We start from the raw sequence: 19,335 nt of genomic DNA, 5'->3' as shown, positions 1-19,335 counted from the left end.
CATGCAGCCGTGTCCAAATGTGCTGTCCTCACTTCTGTCTCCTCCAAATCAGGGAGGTGAGGCCCTGGTGTGAGAGAGTTCATCAGGAGGGCAGAGGAGCCACAGCTGGTCAGCAGAGGGAGGATTCCAGCATCTGCCGGGAATCAAGGTGAGGAACTTTGGTGACAGGGACTGAATGCCATACCTCCCAAAGGAAGGGACCTCAGAGAGCCTGGCTTCCCTTGTAATCTACCCTGTGGGGCCCTATTCAGGGTCACTGGAAGTAACTCTGGCTCATTTCTGCCTCCTGGTTTGGCTGAGAGGTTTTATATGTGTAGGGACCTTGGTCCAAGAGGTGATGACAGGCCAGCAGGGGGAGCCACGTGTGGTTAGCACAGAGAGGAATCCTAGGACCTGCCAGACCCAAGGTATGGACCCTTCATAAGGACTGAAGGCATCCCCAGCTTTGAAACAAGGAACCCTACATAGTCTGCCTCTCCACTGTGGTCAGCCACGAGAGGCCCTAAGTGGTACTGTCACTTCTACCACTAAAATGGGGTGTGTTCATGGAGATGGAGCTTTGGTCTAAAGATGTCAATTTCTGTCAGGTGGTATGGCAGTAAGCAAGGGCAGGCATGGGCATGAGCAAGATGCATAAACTACAGGACTTGGGGAATTCCCCCAGCACCGAATCTAGGATCCATGGGGCGCAAGCCTGGCTGTCAGCTCTAGAGAGCCCCTGAAAGGGGTGATGGGTTGTGACATCTGCTCCCTTCTCCTGAGAGATCTAGGTCTCTCAGAAAGTTGAGGGTGGTGATGGGACAGTGTGGGTTCAGATGAGCACAGGGAACCCCATCTTATTATCACAGACAGGGGTGCCAGGGTCCCCCCAAAGGTTAAGGTGAGGACCCCAAGGGAACCCCCAGCACAGAGTAGATAGGTGCCCCTCAAAAATCTGCCCCGAGTCTGCCTTCAACCCAGGAAGCCCAGGCGGGGCTGTCAGGGTCCCTCTCTTCTTCAGTGTGTGTCATTGGTCTCAGGGAGGTGAAGGCTTGGTAAGAGGAGGCTGAGCTCACATCAGCACAGAGAGGGTCTCAGGCACAGTCAGGAGTCAAGGTGGGGACAAAGGGAACATCTACACGTGAACACACAAGACTCCAGTCTCCACGTGACCTTTCTTTCAGCCATGGGAAGAACCAGGACCACCATTCCATGGGCTTCCCCTTCCCCTCACTTTCTTTTCCAGAGTCTCTCAGAGATTGACTTTGCTTTAAGGAAGGTGGCCTCGGGTCATCAGAGAGAGAGAAACAAGTCTCACACCTTGATGTTCCTTACGGTTAGGACTGATCCAGCTTCTCCACGCCAGGACACATGGACCCCAATGAATTTGGCTAGCTAGTACCATCACCATAGGGCACTTGTGACCAGACGTGAGCCCCCTCACTGCTTTCCTTGTGGGGAGTATGGGGGATTGAACTCGGGGGCACTCAATGCTCAGAGCCACATCCCCACTCCTGTTTTGTATTTTATCAAGAGACCGGGTCTCCCTGAGTTACTTAGTGCCTCATTTTTGCTGAGGCTGGCTTGAACTTGCAATCCTCTTGTCTCCGACTCCCCATCCCCTGGGATTATAGGCACGTGCCACCACGCCCGGCCCCTCACTGCCTTTATTCTGTCTCACAGAAGTGGATGTTTGTTCAGAGTGTTCACCTCAGGTCAACACGAGCTTGACTCCAGGCTTTTCCAGGGGAATTTTGAGGGCACAGAGTGACCACTAATAAGACCATCCAACTCAGATTTGTGTGGGCCTCACCGAGACGGACCAGTCCCTCCTGTTATGGTTAGGGGTCCAGAGTTGTGCTTGCAGTCTTCACTCCAGTCACAGAGCAGATGAGGCCCAGGCAGAGCTGGGAGTCCTGGTGATGTGCATGCTGGGAGTGTATGCCAAGGGCCCAACTCAGCAGAACAGTGTACCTGGTCCACAGGCCTAGGTCAGCCCTGGGGCCTTGTGCTCTGCAAGCCAGCTTCACCTGAGAAGCCGTTTCGCTTCCTGCCTCGGTTTCTCAAGGAGTCAGGCCCACCAGAAGGACAGGAGCCTGAGTAGCCCTAGATCACCACCTTAACAGATGACTGGTTGGGCCCTTGTGAGCACTAAGAAGGGTGTGGTTCTCAGTTCACTGGATCCCTTTCTTTCCCAGGACTGATTGCCTGCCCACTGTCTTGCCTGCTGTGCCCAAGGAAAGCCATGTCATCTCACGGTCAGAAGCGCCAGCACCACAAGGACAAAGGAGAACCTAAGGCCCAAAGGGAGGCACCGAGCCTCAATGGTGTGCAGGTTCTCAGGCCTGAGGAGGAGGGGGCCTCCTCTGCCTGCATCTCCTCCAGGTCCACACCTACCCTTAGCAAGGTGCCTTGTCCTGAGCCACTGATTTGTGCACAGGTGCCTGAGAGATCTTCCGCTCTCTCTGTTGCCACGGCGCCCACTCCAGGCATCCCGTTCAGCCACCTCTCCAGCAGCCAAGAAGCAGAAGGTCCATTCTCCTGGAAGAACCTGAAAGACCGTAAGTCCTTGTTGGGAGACCCACTGGATGAGAAGATGGCTGACCTGGTGCAGTTCCTGCTTCTCAAGTATCGAATGAAGGAGCTGACCACCAAGGCCGAAATGCTGAGTAGCGTCATCAAAAATAACCAGGATGACTTCCCTGTGGTCTTCAGTGTGGCCTCTGAGTGCATGCACCTGGTCTTTGGTATTCATGTTGAGGAGGTGGACCCCTCCAACCACTCCTATGCTGTTGTTAATGCTTTGGGCCTCACCTATGATGGGATGCAGGGCGATGACCAGAGCATGCCCAAGACGGGCCTTCTGGTAATCATCCTGTGCATCATCTTCATGGTGGGGGACCGTGCCTGTGAGCAAGATGTCTGGGAAATGCTGAGTGTGATGGGGGTGTATCCTGAGAGGGAACACTTCATCTATGGGGAGCCTAGAAAGCTCATCACTGAAGATTTGGTGCAGGAACAGTACTTGGAGTATCGCCAGGTACCTGGTAGTGATCCTGCTTTCTATGAGTTCCTTTGGGGTCCAAGGGCACGTGCTGAAACCAGCAAGATGAAAGTCCTGGAGTACTGGGCCCAGGTCCATGGGAGTGAGCCTAGGTCCTACCCTTTCCTGTATGAAAAGGCTTTGAAAGATGAGGCAGAGTGTGCCAAAGTATCAAATGTAGCCAGGGCCACTAGAGTGCCCAGGGGACGGCCCAGGACCAGGAAACATGGCAGGGCCGCATCCCGAAGCTTCCACACCCCCATGTGAGATAGGGCCCATTTTTCAATCTGTGTTGGAAGAGAGAAGTCACCTTTCTAAGTAGTGAGGGGCCAGGGAAGGTGGAAGAGATCTTGCCGTCTAACATTTTGATGCTTCTGTATTTGTGCGACTTGGAAATTGAACTTTGTTTCCTATGGAATTTTTCAAATGTTCCTGTTGATTGAAAGTTTAATTTACTTCTGAATGGGATGTTATGAAGACCATACTCATTCATTTATTGCTGTGAACACAGTTTAGGATTTTGGTGTTTTGCTTTTTGTTTCATTAATTAGCATCTCATTCTTTCTTTATTTTTTGGACCTGAGCAAAGATCACATGGGAGTGTAAGAGATAATTTCTGGACGTGGAAAAGAACTTGGTCATGAAAAAGAATGAATAAATGATAGAGAAATCAAAGGTGAATGCTCGCCTTCCCTTATTACCTATCTTCCCTGTATCCTTAAGAAAGTTGGTGTGCACCTGGATTTGCTTGTGTGTATTGGAGAATGGAGGAGAAGCTATATGCTAATAAAAAGGCCCTCTCCTCACTGCCTCATTGATTCATGGAACAGTCGTGCAATTCTGCTCTTCTAAAAGAGAGAGAATGAGTAGTGGGAATAATCAGATAATAGGCTTAGCCAGACTGAATCCCATCTTTGAATGTTAATACAGCAACCATGTCAGGAAGACGGTGAGGTGTCCCCAGAGACCTAAGGAACATGTGAAGGAGGGTGAGCAGGTGGACCTCCAGTGTAGAGCAGCCGAGTGCCAATGTCCTGTGCCAGCCAAGGCAGTTTGCAGTTTGGGGCTTGGGGAAACTGCAGTGCCTTCTGCGGGGCTGGACTTGAAGGACACTGCATGGAGGCCAGGGCCAGACCTTTAGATGGTGTGTCTTAAGGCTGAGAGAATGGAAGACTACTCTGAGTCGTTCCCTTTGATGGTGAATGAAGCAGAACAGAATCTCCACCTGGGGCAGGTGTGAGAGGTGCTGTGTGGTTGGACACAACAGGAGAGCTTGGTGCTCAGTTACCATCAACTGCAAGGATCTGTAGAGAGAGAAGACTGAATGTCTCAAGAAGTGAGGCCTAGAAGTCCCTGGCCAGGACCTCCTCTGCTTGGTTGGGAGAGCCAGAGCTGACTCTGCAGTAAAGTGGTGTTTTAATTAGGGTACCAGTGTAATTCCACCCACTGTAATCAAGCAGTTGATTTTGCATGGCGATGGAATGAATGGAAATCGTGGTTTGGATGGAACAGAATCTGGGAGGGTAGGAGTGAGTCCTGACTCAAATCCTAAGATCCTCCCAGTGGGGAAGACTCCTCTACGCCCACATTTTGCAATCTGTTCACCCAGAGGAAATGTTTACTGAATTTGAGTCAGGGAGCTTCCGCTTTGGCTGATGGGGGATTCCATATCGAACTAAGCTGCATAATTTCCAATGTGTGTCGGTGACAACCAATGCCAAGGATGCCCCGGAGTGGTGGAGGCTGGGATCCAGGACTATTAGGAACTGCAGCTATCTGCCACTCACTACCGTTCCTTTCCAGGCCAGGCACCAGCCCAGGAGCTTTCCGTTCTGTACCCATGTCCCAAAAGTCCTACTGGACAGGTCTCATCAGTCTCCCTGGGCAGAAGAAGACCTGGAGGCTGACTGGTGGGCGACTTCTGACAGGAGAAGCTGGTTAGTGACGGGGCTGCAAAGAGACCCTTGGTCTGAATTCATCTTGAGCCCTCGATTTTCCCAGGACTCCCAGGCTGAGGGTGACCTTCTGACTTAGTAATAATTTCTCAGCACTGCAAAATGTCCCTCTGGTGACCCATAAGAAAGATCCTAGGGGAGGCCAAAATACTAAAAAGCAATCCTAGCACAAGCCTGTCTGAAATCTCAGTGACTTGCGGAGCTGAGGCAGGAGGATTGCAGTTCAAAGCCAGCCTCAGCAATTTATCGAAGCTCTAAGCAAGTTAGTGAGACCCTGTCTCAAAAAATAAAATAAAATAAAATGGGCTGGGGTTGTGGCTCCGTGGTTAAGCACCCCTGGGTTCAATCCTTGGTACCTAAATTAGTACATAAATGACAGCAATTCCAGAGAAGGTGGGGTTCTTTACAGTTGGTTCCTTGAGAGCTGATTGCCCAGTTCCAGTAGTTTCCCTCATTACAGTCACCATTTCCCTTGTTGTCCCCCATGTGCCCGTGTTTCAACTCTGGTACCTGGACTGCTACCCAGCCCTTCCCTGCTGCCTCCTCTGGAGCCTGTGTCATGTGACCCACAGCATTCTTACTGCCTGCAGAAGTCCCCTGGCTCTCCCACATCTCACCCCGACTCCTGTCTGATAGCCACAGGCCCTTGGTCAGAACAGTTGTCTAGGGACGGTGGTCTTAGACCTACCAGCTATCCCTACCAGGGTGTTAGCTTGTTCTTTGATTTCCCAGTGCACTTCACGTAGACTTTGACTTGGCCCATTATCCATTGGTCTTGGAGATATAACCCTGAGGGTGGAGGGAGGCCCTTGGAGGCCACTTGGATATTGGCAGTAGGATTTTAGTGAGCTTCTTGTTTGACACTTCTCTAGGAAGTGAACACAAACAGATGGGCTTCTTTAAGTGTTCAGTACCTAACATCTCCCTGAAAGTGCAGATCAGGAGCAAGCATCTAATGAATCTGAACTCTGGAGACCCTGGAATCCTCTTAGGAGCTGAAAGTGCTTCCTTGGTGGAGATGCTGGCTGAAATTTGTTCAATCCCTGGCACAGGGACTGAACCCAGGGCCTCACTCACACTAGCCAAGCACTGAGCTATATCCCTTGCCCTTGTCTGATTTTATTGTGAGACGGGGTCTCACTATTTCCCAGGCTGGCCTCAAACTCGCTGTCCTCCTTCCTCAGCCTCCCATGTCCCTAGGATTGTGGGTGTGTACCCCCCGTGCCCATCTGCTAGCTCAAAATTTATCACATATACACAAAGAGAAAGCAATTCACCATCTTTTTACCACCTGTCTGGCACTGGCTTCACAGGAAAATGCTGGCTTCAGTGTGACTAATGCACCTGTCCAGGTGTTCAGGCAAGAATGGCCATGTGGAGGGTGGCAGAGGCTCAGTGGTTAAGATTTTACCCTGAATCAAATGAAAGGGGTAACCCTCAGCCTACTGAGAGGATGGTATTGCAGAGGCAAATGCAGAAATGTGCTGTGAGGGTGAAGAAGGGGAACCCTATCTGGTAGCTTTGACGTGATCCTCTTCAATTCCATAGGATACTGTTGGACTGAAATCATCAGCCACAGCAGGCACCTAAAACTTCAAGGCAAATCTGGTCTTCTCAGAAACTGCTCCAAAAAATGAGTGTGGTGGCCTAACAAGGACAGTGTTTGCTCCTGGTTGAGCTCCAACTCTCTAACAGATTTGGGGAGAGAGTTCCAGTTCCCAGCCATATCTTCTCTCCTTCCTGGGCATGGGGCAACACTGCTGTCCACCTGCTCATAGATAAGAAGGGACACGTGACATTTCCTTGCCACTGAGACAAGAGTGACAGTGTCATTTGGTCATTTCCCCAGTCCAGTTCTTCACTTCCACCTCCCTCCCACCTGGCATTTGAGAGCCAGTATGCATTTCCATGCTTTCTTCCTCCTTTCAATAACAAAACAGAGGATGGAAGCATTCTGGACCCCTGGGTCACCTGAGAGCAGAGCTGGGGGTGCACGCCTATAATCCCAGTGACTCAGGAGGCTGAGGCAGGAGGATCAAGGGTTCAAACCCAGCCTCAGCAACTTAGTGAAGCCCTATGCAACTCAGTGAGACCTCGTCTCTAATAAAATATAAAAAAAGGGCTAGGGATGTGGTTTGGTGTTTAAGTACCCCTGGGTTCAATCCCTGGGACCAAAAAAAAAAAAAAAAGAGAGAGAGAGAATTTTGTACACAAAACACAAACTTGTGTTTGGCCATTCAAGTTCTGAGTTTTGTCTGTGATATCAGCCAAAAGGTCTTCACTAATACGCAGCTGCTCACAAAGCTGAGTGCCCTCTGGGTAGAGAAGGGCATTCCCAGATGAGAGGACAGCATGGGCAGGGCAAGAGCAGGGAGCTCTCAGGGAGCTCAGAGGACAGTACTAGGGATCCAGCGGTACCCAGTCTGGCGCCTGGGGGCCTTAGGAGCACTGAAAGGGGCTTGTGCATGCTGAGGCCCAGAGACTGTCCGAGTGGTGGCTGAAGGTCTGGAGCTGAACCTGTGGGCCAGACTGCTGAGGGGAGTGCAGGGATGCTGGCCTTCTCCTAACGCTGCTCCTCAAGGAGCAGCCAGCACTGTGAGCGATTCCTCCTCAGGACTAAGAGGAGCCTGGTGTCTTGCACTGCTAATCCCAGCAGATACTTTGTGACTTAAAACAGGTGATGCTTACCTAAGGGTCCTACAGAAGCCACAGGACACCAGGGTGTCTACATGAAATCAATTAAACACTGGCTCTTTGTTGAAGGCCAGAGGTTTGGGTTCCCCAGTCCAGTTCTTCACTTGCACCTCCCTCCCACCCAAGGGCCCAATCCCTTTATGAGTCCTCAGCCAAGTCCTCCAGAAGCCAGCACTAGTATCTGGATGTTAAGTGTCCCCCAAGGGTCTGTGTGTCAAAGGCTCAGTCCCAGTGCAGCCCCGTTGGGAGGTCTTTGGGTCACTGAAGCATGGCCTGGAGGGGGACTGTGGGACCCTAGCCCATCATGTCTCTCATTCTGGGCTGGGGACATCAACGATTTGCTCCAACATATGCTCCTGGCATGATGTGCCGCCCTCAACAGAGGTCCAGAGACTTGGGTCCAAGGCCTGCAACTGGCAGAACCTGGGGCTAAGTGTGGGCTTTTCTCCTCATAGACTAGCCGCCTCGAGCATTTCACTGTCATAACACTAAGCTGACCACCACAGGCTGTAAGGATACCACAAAACATCATTCCTAGTCACGAGAATTTGCCTAAGAAAAGAGAAGTTGGCATTTAACGAAGGTCCTTGGCAGTTTAACTGAAAACCCCAGAAGCCTCCTTCACTGACACGACCCACCACCTCCATTTTATTGTACAGACGCTAAATGCACGTGCTAAGGTGTGAGTGACACTGAGTCCTTGGGTGAATGCTTTGTAAACTTGTTTGAAAGCATCTTCTCCATGGGAACTGAATCCAGACACAGGGACATGATGAAGCATTAGAGCCCATGGACTGAAAGGGCCCCTGGGTAGCATTTCCTTCCAACCCTCTTTGAGCTCTGCATATAAACAATGGGCTGAGCCTTGGACAGGACAAAGGGGACCACGTAGTGGGATGAGGACCCTAGTGCCTCTCAGCCTGGGGTAGGTGTCTTCCGCTGTAAACCCTTGCCCCCGGTACAGTGACTGTAAGGACAAACTGTCTCCCATGGATGTCCAAAACCAGTCTTGTATCCTCATCTGTCATGGAGGGTGACTTTGGGGGGTTTTAACTGCTACCCACACGCTCAGAGTGGTGTAATTTTCAAAAACACGTGGTCAGGTGCCTGTTTGGGATGGTTCTGTCATGTCTAGCTAAATGAGAAGCAACTTTCCTTAGGAACACCTGTGGACAAGGCCTCAAGATTGTGCACGTGTTGGGCAATGAGAAGGGCAGCGGGGGGAGCAGTGGAAACTAAGGGCAGTTTTGTCGTCATCTGCGGAGGGATGAGGCTTGGCAGTAAGCCGAGCTCGAGAGGAGCCTCCCAAGTTCAGCTGAGACGCTGCCCTTCAACCACACAACAGGGGGAAGGAACACGATCCTTCAACACTAGAGGCGCTCCCGCCCTGCTTGGCACTGCTCTACTCCTAGTTTGGGACAACCTGAAGTGGCAATGAAACACACTCCTTATTTGGGCCCATGGGAGAAGATCCTAGCAACCCACAGGTGCAGTTGGAAGATACCAAGTAGGGAGGAGATGGCGGGGGGAGGGGGGAGGAAGGCAGGGGGCTACCCACCAAAGGCTGGGCCACCGTACCTCGGAGGTATGGCCACCCAGCAGCCCACATGACCAGTGCTGGCTCAGTAATACCCAGGCTCAAACTAACTGGGGACTGGTCTTTGAGCAAATCAGAGAGGATTGCAACAGGCCTCCTCTATCTCTGGGAGTGGAGCGGCTATGGGGTCTTGGTTTCTCATCTCTTCTAGGGAGAGGCTGGCAGGTGACACAATGTGCCTGTCAGCATAAGGGAGACTTCTCTAGGAATGTGAACCACACCTTTGTACACTTTGAGCAAAGGGAAGCTGGGGCCCCCGCTGCCCCTCCCGTCCTCTACCCTCCACCAGCACTCCCCCTCCAGCCTGGCTTCCCGTCAGCTCTGTGACATCGCATGACAAATAAAGAGGACGGTGATGTCAGTGCCTAGTTGCCTTGCTACGAGGCTCTAGAACTTCTCGGACTGTATTTATAGAGCCTCTTCCCTGGACGAAGGCACTTTAGACTCGCTAGGACGTCTACACCAGTCTTGGGTAGGAAATGCTCCTGATAGTGTGGCACCATGGCCAGTGAGAGTGTCAAAGAGCACTCTGAAATCCAGGTGGCCTCGTTGGTCAGCGAAGAGCCAGCGAGCAAGCCCCTATCTCATCCTTCACCTGATCCCAAGGTGGATTCGGGACAGGGTTTGGACGGGTATGATGACCAAGCCCTGAGCCAAGATCCCGGCTCCCAAGAGAGCCAGCCACTGGAAGAACCGAGCCAGCCACCAGAAGGTCGGAGCCAGCCACCAGAAGGTCGAAGCCAGCCACCAGAAGAACCGAGCCAGTCACCAGAAGAACCGAGCCGGCCGGAGACCAGCGAGGAAGGCACTGAGAACCTTCTCGGGCTCTCCTTCCCCAGAAAGCTTTGGGCAATAGTGGAGGATGACACCTTCAAGTCTGTGTGCTGGGGTGGCGAAGGAGACATCGTGGTCATCGAGGCTGACCTTTTCCAGAGAGAGGTCCTTGGCCGGAGGGGCGCAGAGAGGATTTTTGAAACTGACAGTCTGAAGAATTTCATTCGCCAGCTGAACCTCTATGGATTCAGCAAGATCCGCCCAAAAGATGCATCAGCTTACTCTCAGGGGAAGAAGAGAATGATGGTAAAGTAGAAAGTACTCCTGTCACCCACTGTCCCTGTTTCTTGAATGCCTTCCTAGCGCCCCCAGATGAATTCCACTGCAAGGGCTCATTTCCAGGGATCACTGGTCTAGTGTGGTAGATCACCTATGGAAAGATGAACATTCAGCATTTCATGTTAAGCGACAACCCTTTAAAGATAATCTGAAGGCAAGAAAAAAAGGGCTGAGAGGCCAGTTACTGTCATGCATGTGTTTGACCCCCTTGACCTATGAATTTTCTTTAGTGAGGTCACGCAGGAAGGGCGGCCACACTGGCCGGGAACTTGAAAATGATTTCCTCCATTGCAAACCAAGTCCATTAGGATTCTGGGTGGGGGTGGGCGGAGCAAGGCACCCTTTACCCCAGGAAAGCTAAAACTTTTCCTTTTGTTTCAGATCTACCGCAACTCCAATTTCCAGAAAGACAAGCCAGGGCTCCTGGAAAACATCCGTAAAAAAGGAGAAGCAAGAAGCTCTGCTCAGCGTGGGACCTGCATACCAACGCCACTGAAGAACCCGGCTGCTGGGCGAGAGAGTGGCGCATCATCTGCCAAGAAAAAGAAGCTGGTCTGTACCAGATGCTCCCCAAGCTTCCACCATGAGGTCAAGGCAGAGCACGAGCTGCCCCAGAGGGAAGCCCTGGACCACCAGGCGCTCAGAGGCACACAGCCCTTCATGCCCTCTGGGCTGTGGGCGATGAGCAGTGTCTCTGAACAACCCCTGGAAAACCAGCTCCCGCAGGAGCCAAGCAGCCCTGATGGGGAGGGCACCTCTGAAGACGGCACACCTTCGTCCCAAGCTACTGCTGGAATGGAAGGCGAGGGGGAAGTGCCCAGAGGCCCCCAGGGTTACCCTGATTGTTGCTCAGTCATGTCTTTGTACAACACTTGTTACTCCATCCTGCTGGCCGCCCTCTCAGCCATGTCCCCAAGGGAGCCCCCAGAGGATGGTGAAGGTGAAGGTGAAGGCCAACGTGAGGGTGAGGAGGAGGTGCAGGAGGGCTCCTCAGATTACAAATGTGTATTCTGTGAGCAGTTCAAGGACAACACAGGTCCTTGAACTCAGCCCACGCACCAATGATAAAAGTCAACATTTTCTAATGTTGAACTCACTTTTGGTCTTGACAGAGGAAAACAAAACTCTGAAGGGGTAAATAAATGATGTAAAGAAGAGTCGTGAGTCCTGTTCTTGGTAAGCTCCCGTGCTACTCTTGCACAATGTGGTGGCTGGTGCTGCTTAGGTCCCCCTAACCCCGTTCCTTTGGAAGCAGCAGCTGTTCCACGCCCCCAGTGCAGGACCTGGCTGGGCAATGGTGAGTGTGAGCTCAGCAAGATCTGGTCCCTGAATGGCCCGCTGGTCAGAAGACAGAAGAGCCTGGCTCCTGACCTGGGAATCACCTCACACAACTCAGGTATCTCAACGCAGGAGATTCCTTCCTGACAGGGCAACCCCACCCCAGAGTTGCCAGGAAGTCTCCCAACACACAGTGGGCCTCTTTGCAGGCCTAAAATCAGGCTCCCATCTGGGAGGGGATGGACGGTACTATATCCTGCCTCACAAGAGTCAGGCCATGCCAGTCTCCATGAGGGTGGGGAGAGCCCCTGCCCCTGGTCCCCACAGATAACTACCACTAGAGACTGTGCTACAAAGTCAACAAAAGATTGCTACAAAATAAACAGCACACGTGTCTCTACAAAAGTCGACCTGACTCAATCACAGCAGTATTTAGGATCCTCTGCTTGGGAAGGAAGTAGCTGCATGACATCCATGCAGAACCCAGGGACACTTTTCCCACAGCGTGAGAATGACAAGAGGGAACAGATGGCTGCTCCAAGTCCAGTGTTCTCTTCACCTGGGATGCACTGGGCCATGACCTGCTGGTCATTCTCCAGCAGGATTCAGTGCCAGGTCCCAGACTTCCCACCATGCCCCTGGGTGCTCTTCATACACCCCAGAGCTCTGACTCAAAGAAAGAGCCGGAAAAAGCCACAAGGGTGCCCCAAGCACTAAACAGTTACCATCTGGACATTTATTTGCACAATCTAGAAAGTAGCTGGACCAAAATTAGGGGCAATGCCAAGACATTTCCTGGTGGCCTTGCCTGTCCCCTGAAGGTCAAGGTACCACACATGATCTCAATGAGCCCAAGGAGGCACTGCCCAGGGAAAGTCCGCCTTCCCCGTTCCCTTCTTGTGAGCATAGCAATCTGTGTCCACGAGCAGCGCTGAGGGCTGTGGCGATTCACACTTAACCTGATTTTCTTGGGTCTGTTTCATGATTTACTGGGTGTCTCAACAACTTTCCTCTCTGGAGCCCACAGTGGTCACACCTTGTATGCCACGGGGATCAGATGTTCCGGAATGTCCACCTCAAACACATCCTTCCCCCCTTTCTGGGGTACAGGCTCCAGTAACCACCTGGGGTTTGAAACCACTGTCAAATACTTCTGCCGCAGGTTGGTAAGAACAGCTTGATTTTCCAGTTCCACAACCTCGTCGGGAGCTAAGTTTTCCGGGTACTGCAACGTTTCTCCGATGTCCACGAGCCCTGTGCCCAAAGAGAAAACACACAGAAGGCTTTCCCTTCCATAGTCCAAGGCCCGCCGTGTGATGACAGGGTGATTGAAAGGCACACTGCTGGAGCCCAAAATATCACTAAAAAGACTAGAGGCAAGTTGAGTCTTTCTCACTCAACACTGGTGACCTGCCACACTCTGTTCATGAAATCCAGGGTGACATGAATAGGAAAGAGCCTTGTCCTCACTGAGGACGCACAAGGGATGGGTGGGCCCCATAAGACTGCTGAGGTGGCAGTTACTTATCAGAAGGGCACCGTGCCTGCAGGGGTAACCACTGCCAACGGGACGCCTCAGGAGGTCACCAGGTGGCAGGTGCCAATGCGGGACCTGGACAGCTGAGAGGTTGGGCACGCGCCCAGGGAACATCACGGGTGTGGCAGGCACATGAAGCCGGGCAGGCAGCCTCACTCTAGAGGCCACTCAACTGGAACGGTATGCAGTGCTGCCCCTTCTGGACTTGGAGGCATGCACTCAGTGGCCACGTGCCACAGACAGACACCTCTCAGATCACAAACAGCAACTGCAGCCCAGAGGAGAGAGGTGATTTACCAAGGTTGTGTGCAGCCAGGCCCGCAGACCCCCAGCCCAGTGCCTCTTGCGGCCCCTCCAAAGGTGTGCTGCTCAGGGAAACTGCAGCAAACATGCCCACCAGTTCAAGGGAAAACCGAACAGAAGCCATGAACCTCAGAGCACCATCCGGGGGGGCAAATCTGGAGCTCTCTGCACCCTGGTCGGCATGCCCCCCACTTACCAGCTATCACTCCTCGGCCAAACTTCTCCCCTTCCCAGAGTAAGGCCTGAATCTGCCCAGGGCTCATCTGCAGCCTCTCCACCAGCAGCTCCCTCCAGCAGCTGTCTTCCCAGTCCCTCTGAGCAATGTGGATGGCAATGGTGCAGTTCCGGTGGCTCTTCAGCAGGGGATGCCACCGCGTTTCCAGGGTCTTGACTCCATTCAAGACAAAACCGGCATAAGGCTGCCGGAAGGACAGGCAGGAAAACTTCATCTTCTTCCCTTTGGGCTCACAGCCAGCAAAGTCGTCCTTCCCCGGGGCCCTGAAACCGCACTGACCTTGAGGGTCGCTGCTTCTACCTGTCACCGCACAGTCACTGAGGCCCTGCTCCACCATGGGCTCAAGGCAGGGTGCTGGGGTGTGGATGATTCCGTTCCATCCTGTGGAGTCTTTGGCGAGCACGTGGAGTAGGATGTCAACAGCTAGAGAAAGGCACAGGCAGGGCAGTGTGTGGTCAGTAGCATGACCGGAGTCACCATGTCCTAGGTGAAAACAGAGGAGGGAGGCCCCCTTTGGCCTACTTGGGGCTTCACCCTGAGTGGGCTGCCTTTGGCACAGAGGAACAGGCCTGGATCTCTCTTCTCCTGTCTGCCCACATCGCCCCAATACCACTCTCCGCACCTGGCCACGCCACCACAAGCATTGCCGTCCCTCAGTGTCTGGCTCCCACCATTGCAGGCTGCTGCGCACGATTCCTGGGTGTCCAACATTTATCGGTTCCTATGTCAGAACTCCCTGTGATGTCAAGTGGCCTGTCAGTATCTACTCCAGACCCACTTGGGTGTCATGCTCCTCAAGCCCCATCCCCCACCCACCTGAGCCAAGACAAAGAATCCTGAGAAAAAGAACAATTACCCAGTGTGCATACACCTTCCGTGTGCCCGGCCCTGGAATGCTCAGGATCCTCCCTTAGAAGACTGAATTTAATCCTCAAATGACCCAGCAGGCCCAGTAGCACTTGCTAAGCCCCCTCTATGGCTGAGAGAAGGAGGAGCTGAAAGATGAAGCAACTGCCCACAGTGGAACAGACTGACCTCAGGCACTCCCTGACGAGGCCCTCCCCTTTTCCTGCATGTACCTCAGGAGACGATGGACCCCTTCCACAGGAAGCCTGTGCTATGCTCAGTGAGAAGCCCAGGCCCTCATCAGGGCAGCCACCAGGGCTTGATGGCAGAACCTCAGCTCACTCTTTGAAGGTCATGCAGCCTCGGTTTCCTTGGGGCTGTGAGGGCAGGCCAGGTGCTGGGAGCACTCAGCCATTCCCTGGCACCTAGTACGACAGTCCCAAATGGTGGCTACTCTTGGTAGCGGCAGCAACATCAAGCCGGGGGTCCTGTCCTCTGGCAACACTGCCCTTTACCCATGAGCTGCCCCCTCCACTCTGCCTAGTGCCTCCCTGCACCCTCTTCAAGCCCATCCACTTCACCCCAAGTATCTCCTACGGTTTTAAGGAAATACACCCATCCTCCAAAGACAAGGCCCCATCAGGACAAAAGAAGCCTGGCACTCATTCCTCCACCAACCCACAGCCTCCCTTTCTGTGCCAGATCTTCTGCCTTCCTCCTCTTTCTAGGGCTGGGCTTCCCCTAACAAGCCATCCCTTCTCTACCTCACTCCAGGGCCTGGGCCCTGACTCTGTGCTCTCGCTCAGGAAAACTACTCCTCCCTGACACAAAGGACTCCTCTGCACACTGAGCTGTGCCCGCACGTGCTGCGTCACGTGAAGGATGTTCCTCCAGCTTCTGTCTCCCTCCGCGACAACTCTGCACAGCAGAGGCCTCAGCAAAGCTCTCTACGTCTCCCTCCTCACCTCACTGAACTCAAGCCCTCGCTACATGAACCCTCCCCTTGGGGTATCTGGTATCCCACAGGCACTGAATATGGGTTTGGCTAGTTCTGTCTTCATCTCACATGACCCTCAGCAGCCCAGGTCTGGCTGACCATCCCCTTTCCAACTCCTTCCCAGGCTTCCAGAGTGCTTGCTGGCCCCTCTACTACATGGCCCACTGGCCAAACTTTCCTAGCCTCAGCCTTTCCTGGTCAGGCCCACAGACTGAGGACCCAACCCCTGCACACCAAATCCACCTCCCTTCCACATCTGTAGGTGGGGTCACCACCTATACCATATCCCTGCCCCAGACCTAGAACTCTCCTTCCTCCCTCTCTTTCCCTCATCCACCACCTATGTCACATGGCCATATCTCAAAGCCTATCCCCAATCTCATGCCATGCCATGCCATGGTCGGTCTACATGGCCACCATCCCAGTCCAATCTCCTACCACCAGCTGGCTTCTCAAGCAGTATCCTCATCACTGCTCAGCATGTGGCACTGCTCTCTGGCATCCAAGCTGTAGTCGGAGCGACCCCAATTCAGGGGCAACCACATCATGGCATTCCTCTGCTGAAACCTTCCAAGGGTTCCTGCCCAACCAGGTCAGAATAGACACTTCTCACCAGGCCCACAAGCCCCCTCCTGATCTGGTTCCTTGCCCCTGCCATCAGCCCTCTTTCCCCTTTATCCACCTCCCTGCTGCCGCTGCTGCTGCTGCTGCTGCTGCACAGGCCTGTCTTCCATCCCAGGGCCAGTTCCTACCCCAGGGCCTTTGTTGGGTCCTCAGGGTTTCCCTGTGTCCCCTTAGATACCCTATCTTGAAGGGCTTTACCCCCAGCACCTCACACCACAACCAGAAATATAAAGATGGATGTTTTACAAATAGAATCCAGTAAAATTCAACTGACTAGGGTGGCCCACATCCAGTATAGATGGTGTCCTTACAAAACTGGGGAATTTAGAGGTGTGCATACACAGAGGGAAAACACCATGAGAAGATGAAGGCAGAGATTGGGGTGATGCTTCCTCAAGTCAAGGAACACCGAAGATTGCCAACCGACAGCCAGAAGCTGGGAGAGGGACAGAGCAGATTCTCCAAGGGCCCACAGAAGACTCAGAGCCCCCTGACACTTTGGTTTCACATTCCAGCCTCCAGAAACGTGTGGGGATATCTTCCTGTTCCTTAAGTCACCCAATTTGTGGCACTTTCTTATGGCTATCTTGGCAAAATAATAGATAGGTGTGAGGTGTTCCCCAACCATACATCTCCACATAGTAGGGCCAGACCTTTCCATTCAATAGCACTTCAAGCACATTCTTCCTCTCTGTACCTCCTGATCTGCGTCATTATTCGTCTTCTGGATGGCATCCCACTCTTGGCGGTCCCATAATTTACACAATCATGCATTGCTCTACCGATGGATAGTTAGAAGCTGCTTCCCACTTTCTGCCACTAGAATTGGTATTCTTTGTCACAAACTTGTTGGCATACACATCAAAGATGCTGAAATACGCCAGCAAGTGGCCTTCCACAAAGACTCACCCAACCAGTGGTGCCATTGTCCCACACACAGCCCACAGCATCATCATCCTGCTGATGGGTGACAAAGGATCCCCCATCCTCATGACTTAGGAAGAAGGCAGAATGCCTCTCACCAGGCCTCACCATTTCTATCTCCTCTACTGAGATATGTGACCAGAGTGGAGGTCTGCCTAGTTCCCGCCACTCAGCTTCTGAGCTGACACCTTCCTCATGGACACCACAAAACCACAACTCTGAAACATGACCTGCGTGGGTGGACTCCCTAGTGACAACTAAAGGCAATCAGGGGGTTGAGCCCCCTCCTGCCTGGGGCTGTAGAGGGTACCTGCCTGGGGCTTGAGGGGGAAGCCCCATTCTGCTCAGTCTCAGCTTCTTCACCTGCACAAGGACAGGAGGTAAGGAGGACAGGTGAAGGATAAGACAGCAATGCTGTACAGTGGCACCAGAAGGCTTTCTACTCAGCGAGCACCAAAGACCAGGACTATCTGGGAGGGCATGTTTCAAGGGGAACACACATGTGCACCTCACCAGAGCTTGGGTCTGCTACCGATGCCCATGACAGTGGGGCTAGTCCCGTCTGGGTCAAGGATCGCATGATGTATCAGTTAGGTGGGTGGGAAGTCAGTTCGGGAAAGGAGCCCTGCTCTTAGGCCAGGACCCAGGATCCAAGAGCAGAAAACTGGCACCTCTCCTCCCATGGTCTCAGGGCAAAGGTGTGGAGGCCCCAAATCACATCACCCTCACTTTAATTCTGGGCAGACCCCACAGGGCACAGCGACCCAGTGCACAGAGCTGAACATCTCATCGCCTGGGGTCTCAGGGAGTCCACAGCTCAAGGTAAGGTGGGGCAGGTGTGAGTGGAGCAGCACACTAGCTGTGTGCTGGCAGAAGCACATCACAAACACGCACTTGGCCGAAGATAGGGCGTGAAGCCTGTCGGAGTAGGGGCTGACTAGGGCTCCACTGCATGGGTTTTGGGTCCCACTTCCAGGGAAACCCCAGTCCAGAGGCACCTTAGGAGAAGCGAGGGGCACACAGGCGCCCGCAGGGGTGATCCTGGCTCTCTTAGGTCGCGGGCAGTCTCAGGACTCTGGACTCACTGGCACCGGTCCAACTCCGACCTGCGACCATCGGACCGGACAGTCCACCGCGGCCCAGGAGAGGCCACCAGCCCTGGGAAGGGCTCCGCCGGCTGGTGAGGAGATGATGAGGCCCAGGAGAGCGCTGGGCCGGTGTTGGGGCTGCGCTGCTGCTGCCGCCTCTGGGACACCTTAGGTTGTGGACAGGGGCTCGCAGGCATTAACGCTGGCGCCTTAGCCCAGCCCCCAAAGTCCCTTCCAGCAGGAGCACAGGCAGGCACGCACCCACGCATGCAAGCACGCCCACACGTGATTACGTACACCTCACGTAGGTTCGCAGCTTGTTTGTACCCAGCCAATCAGGCCGACCGCCTGTAGCCACGTGCCACGGATAGGGAGCCAGGCGCGTACGTAATCACGCCCTTATGCCAGCACGCACTTCCTCCCCAAGCGGCAAGAGAAAATGCTGTTGGACTCCCTAGGCCCTGACGCCCTGGCCCATCCCACCAGGATCTGAGCTCTGCAGTCCCGTGACCAGGAAGAGGGAGTAGAGTTAGAAAGGGACGCACGGGAGTAAAAGGAAAGGTTGGAATGAGGCCAGCCTCAGAGAACGTTAGGGACGGTGCTGCGGGGAGGGTTGGAGCTTAGAGAGGAGAAAGGCCAGTCATGAGAGAGTGCTAAGGTAGGAGTTTTGGGCGGGTTGAGTATGGAGGTAGGAAGGGGGGACAATGCTGAGGTATAAGCTGGGGGCGCGGGGTGCTGCCAGGGTAGCGGAGCTAGGCTTCTAGGAGTGAGGTAGGAGTTGGGGCGGGGCTGTGAGGAATGAGAATGAGTTGGGGGCGTGGCGGGATGAGTGACGTAGGCGGTGGAGGCAAGCCGGTGGGAGGAGCTGGGCGGGGCTGCGGGTGGAGCTGTTCTGGGCTGTGAGGAGTGAGTAGGGGCTGTGGGCGGGTTTGTCCAGAAGAGCTCCGCGGGGCTTAGGTAGGAGTTGGGGGCGGTGTTTCCATGAGTGGCATAGGCTCTGGGGTCCTGACAGCAAGGAGTGAGATAGGAACTCTGGGTGGGCTTGTCCAGAGGAGCTTGGCGGGACTGCAAGGAGTGAGGTAGGAGTTGGGGCGGGGCTGCAAGAATGAGGTGGTATTTGGG

General features: G+C 53.6%; 3 protein-coding genes across 5 annotated transcripts; 2 read left to right on the top strand and 1 right to left on the bottom strand.

Annotated features, from left to right (window-relative positions):
* On the top strand, nt 1–3,810 carry LOC114107173 (melanoma-associated antigen 8-like). Its single transcript, XM_071606150.1, has 2 exons — nt 1–148; nt 2,178–3,810. Exon 2 carries the CDS (start codon nt 2,225–2,227, stop codon nt 3,287–3,289), a length of 1,065 nt encoding a protein of 354 aa, XP_071462251.1. The 5' UTR covers nt 1–148; nt 2,178–2,224; the 3' UTR covers nt 3,290–3,810.
* A 5,857-nt stretch (nt 3,811–9,667) lies between these two features.
* LOC114107172 (heat shock transcription factor, X-linked member 3-like) lies at nt 9,668–11,510 on the top strand. The gene is made up of 3 exons (XM_071606151.1): nt 9,668–9,980; nt 10,044–10,348; nt 10,763–11,510. The coding sequence occupies exons 1-3, from the start codon at nt 9,770–9,772 to the stop codon at nt 11,423–11,425; spliced, it is 1,179 nt and encodes a 392-aa protein (XP_071462252.1). The 5' UTR covers nt 9,668–9,769; the 3' UTR covers nt 11,426–11,510.
* Nucleotides 11,511–12,373: 863 nt separating this feature from the next.
* Eola1 (endothelium and lymphocyte associated ASCH domain 1) lies at nt 12,374–18,487 on the bottom strand. 3 transcript variants are annotated; one of them, XM_027954499.2, is made up of 4 exons: nt 18,124–18,487; nt 14,357–14,470; nt 13,696–14,157; nt 12,374–12,913 (listed from the first exon to the last, which is right to left on the bottom strand). In XM_027954499.2, exons 2-4 carry the CDS (start codon nt 14,376–14,378, stop codon nt 12,690–12,692), a joined length of 708 nt encoding a protein of 235 aa, XP_027810300.2. In that variant the 5' UTR covers nt 14,379–14,470; nt 18,124–18,487; the 3' UTR covers nt 12,374–12,689. The 3 variants fall into 3 exon arrangements, with proteins under 3 accessions (XP_027810300.2, XP_027810303.2, XP_027810299.2); XM_027954502.2 differs by lacking the exon at nt 14,357–14,470; XM_027954498.2 differs by lacking the exon at nt 14,357–14,470 and having other exon boundaries at nt 18,211–18,487.
* Between the last annotated feature and the right edge of the window lie 848 nt (nt 18,488–19,335).

The sequence above is a fragment of the Marmota flaviventris genome, chromosome X (assembly GCF_047511675.1).
Source record: "Marmota flaviventris isolate mMarFla1 chromosome X, mMarFla1.hap1, whole genome shotgun sequence".
In the NCBI taxonomy this organism is placed as follows: Eukaryota; Metazoa; Chordata; class Mammalia; order Rodentia; family Sciuridae; genus Marmota; species Marmota flaviventris.
The sequence above is the reverse complement of the archived record's forward strand: the minus strand, read 5'-3'. Positions and strand labels throughout refer to the sequence as shown.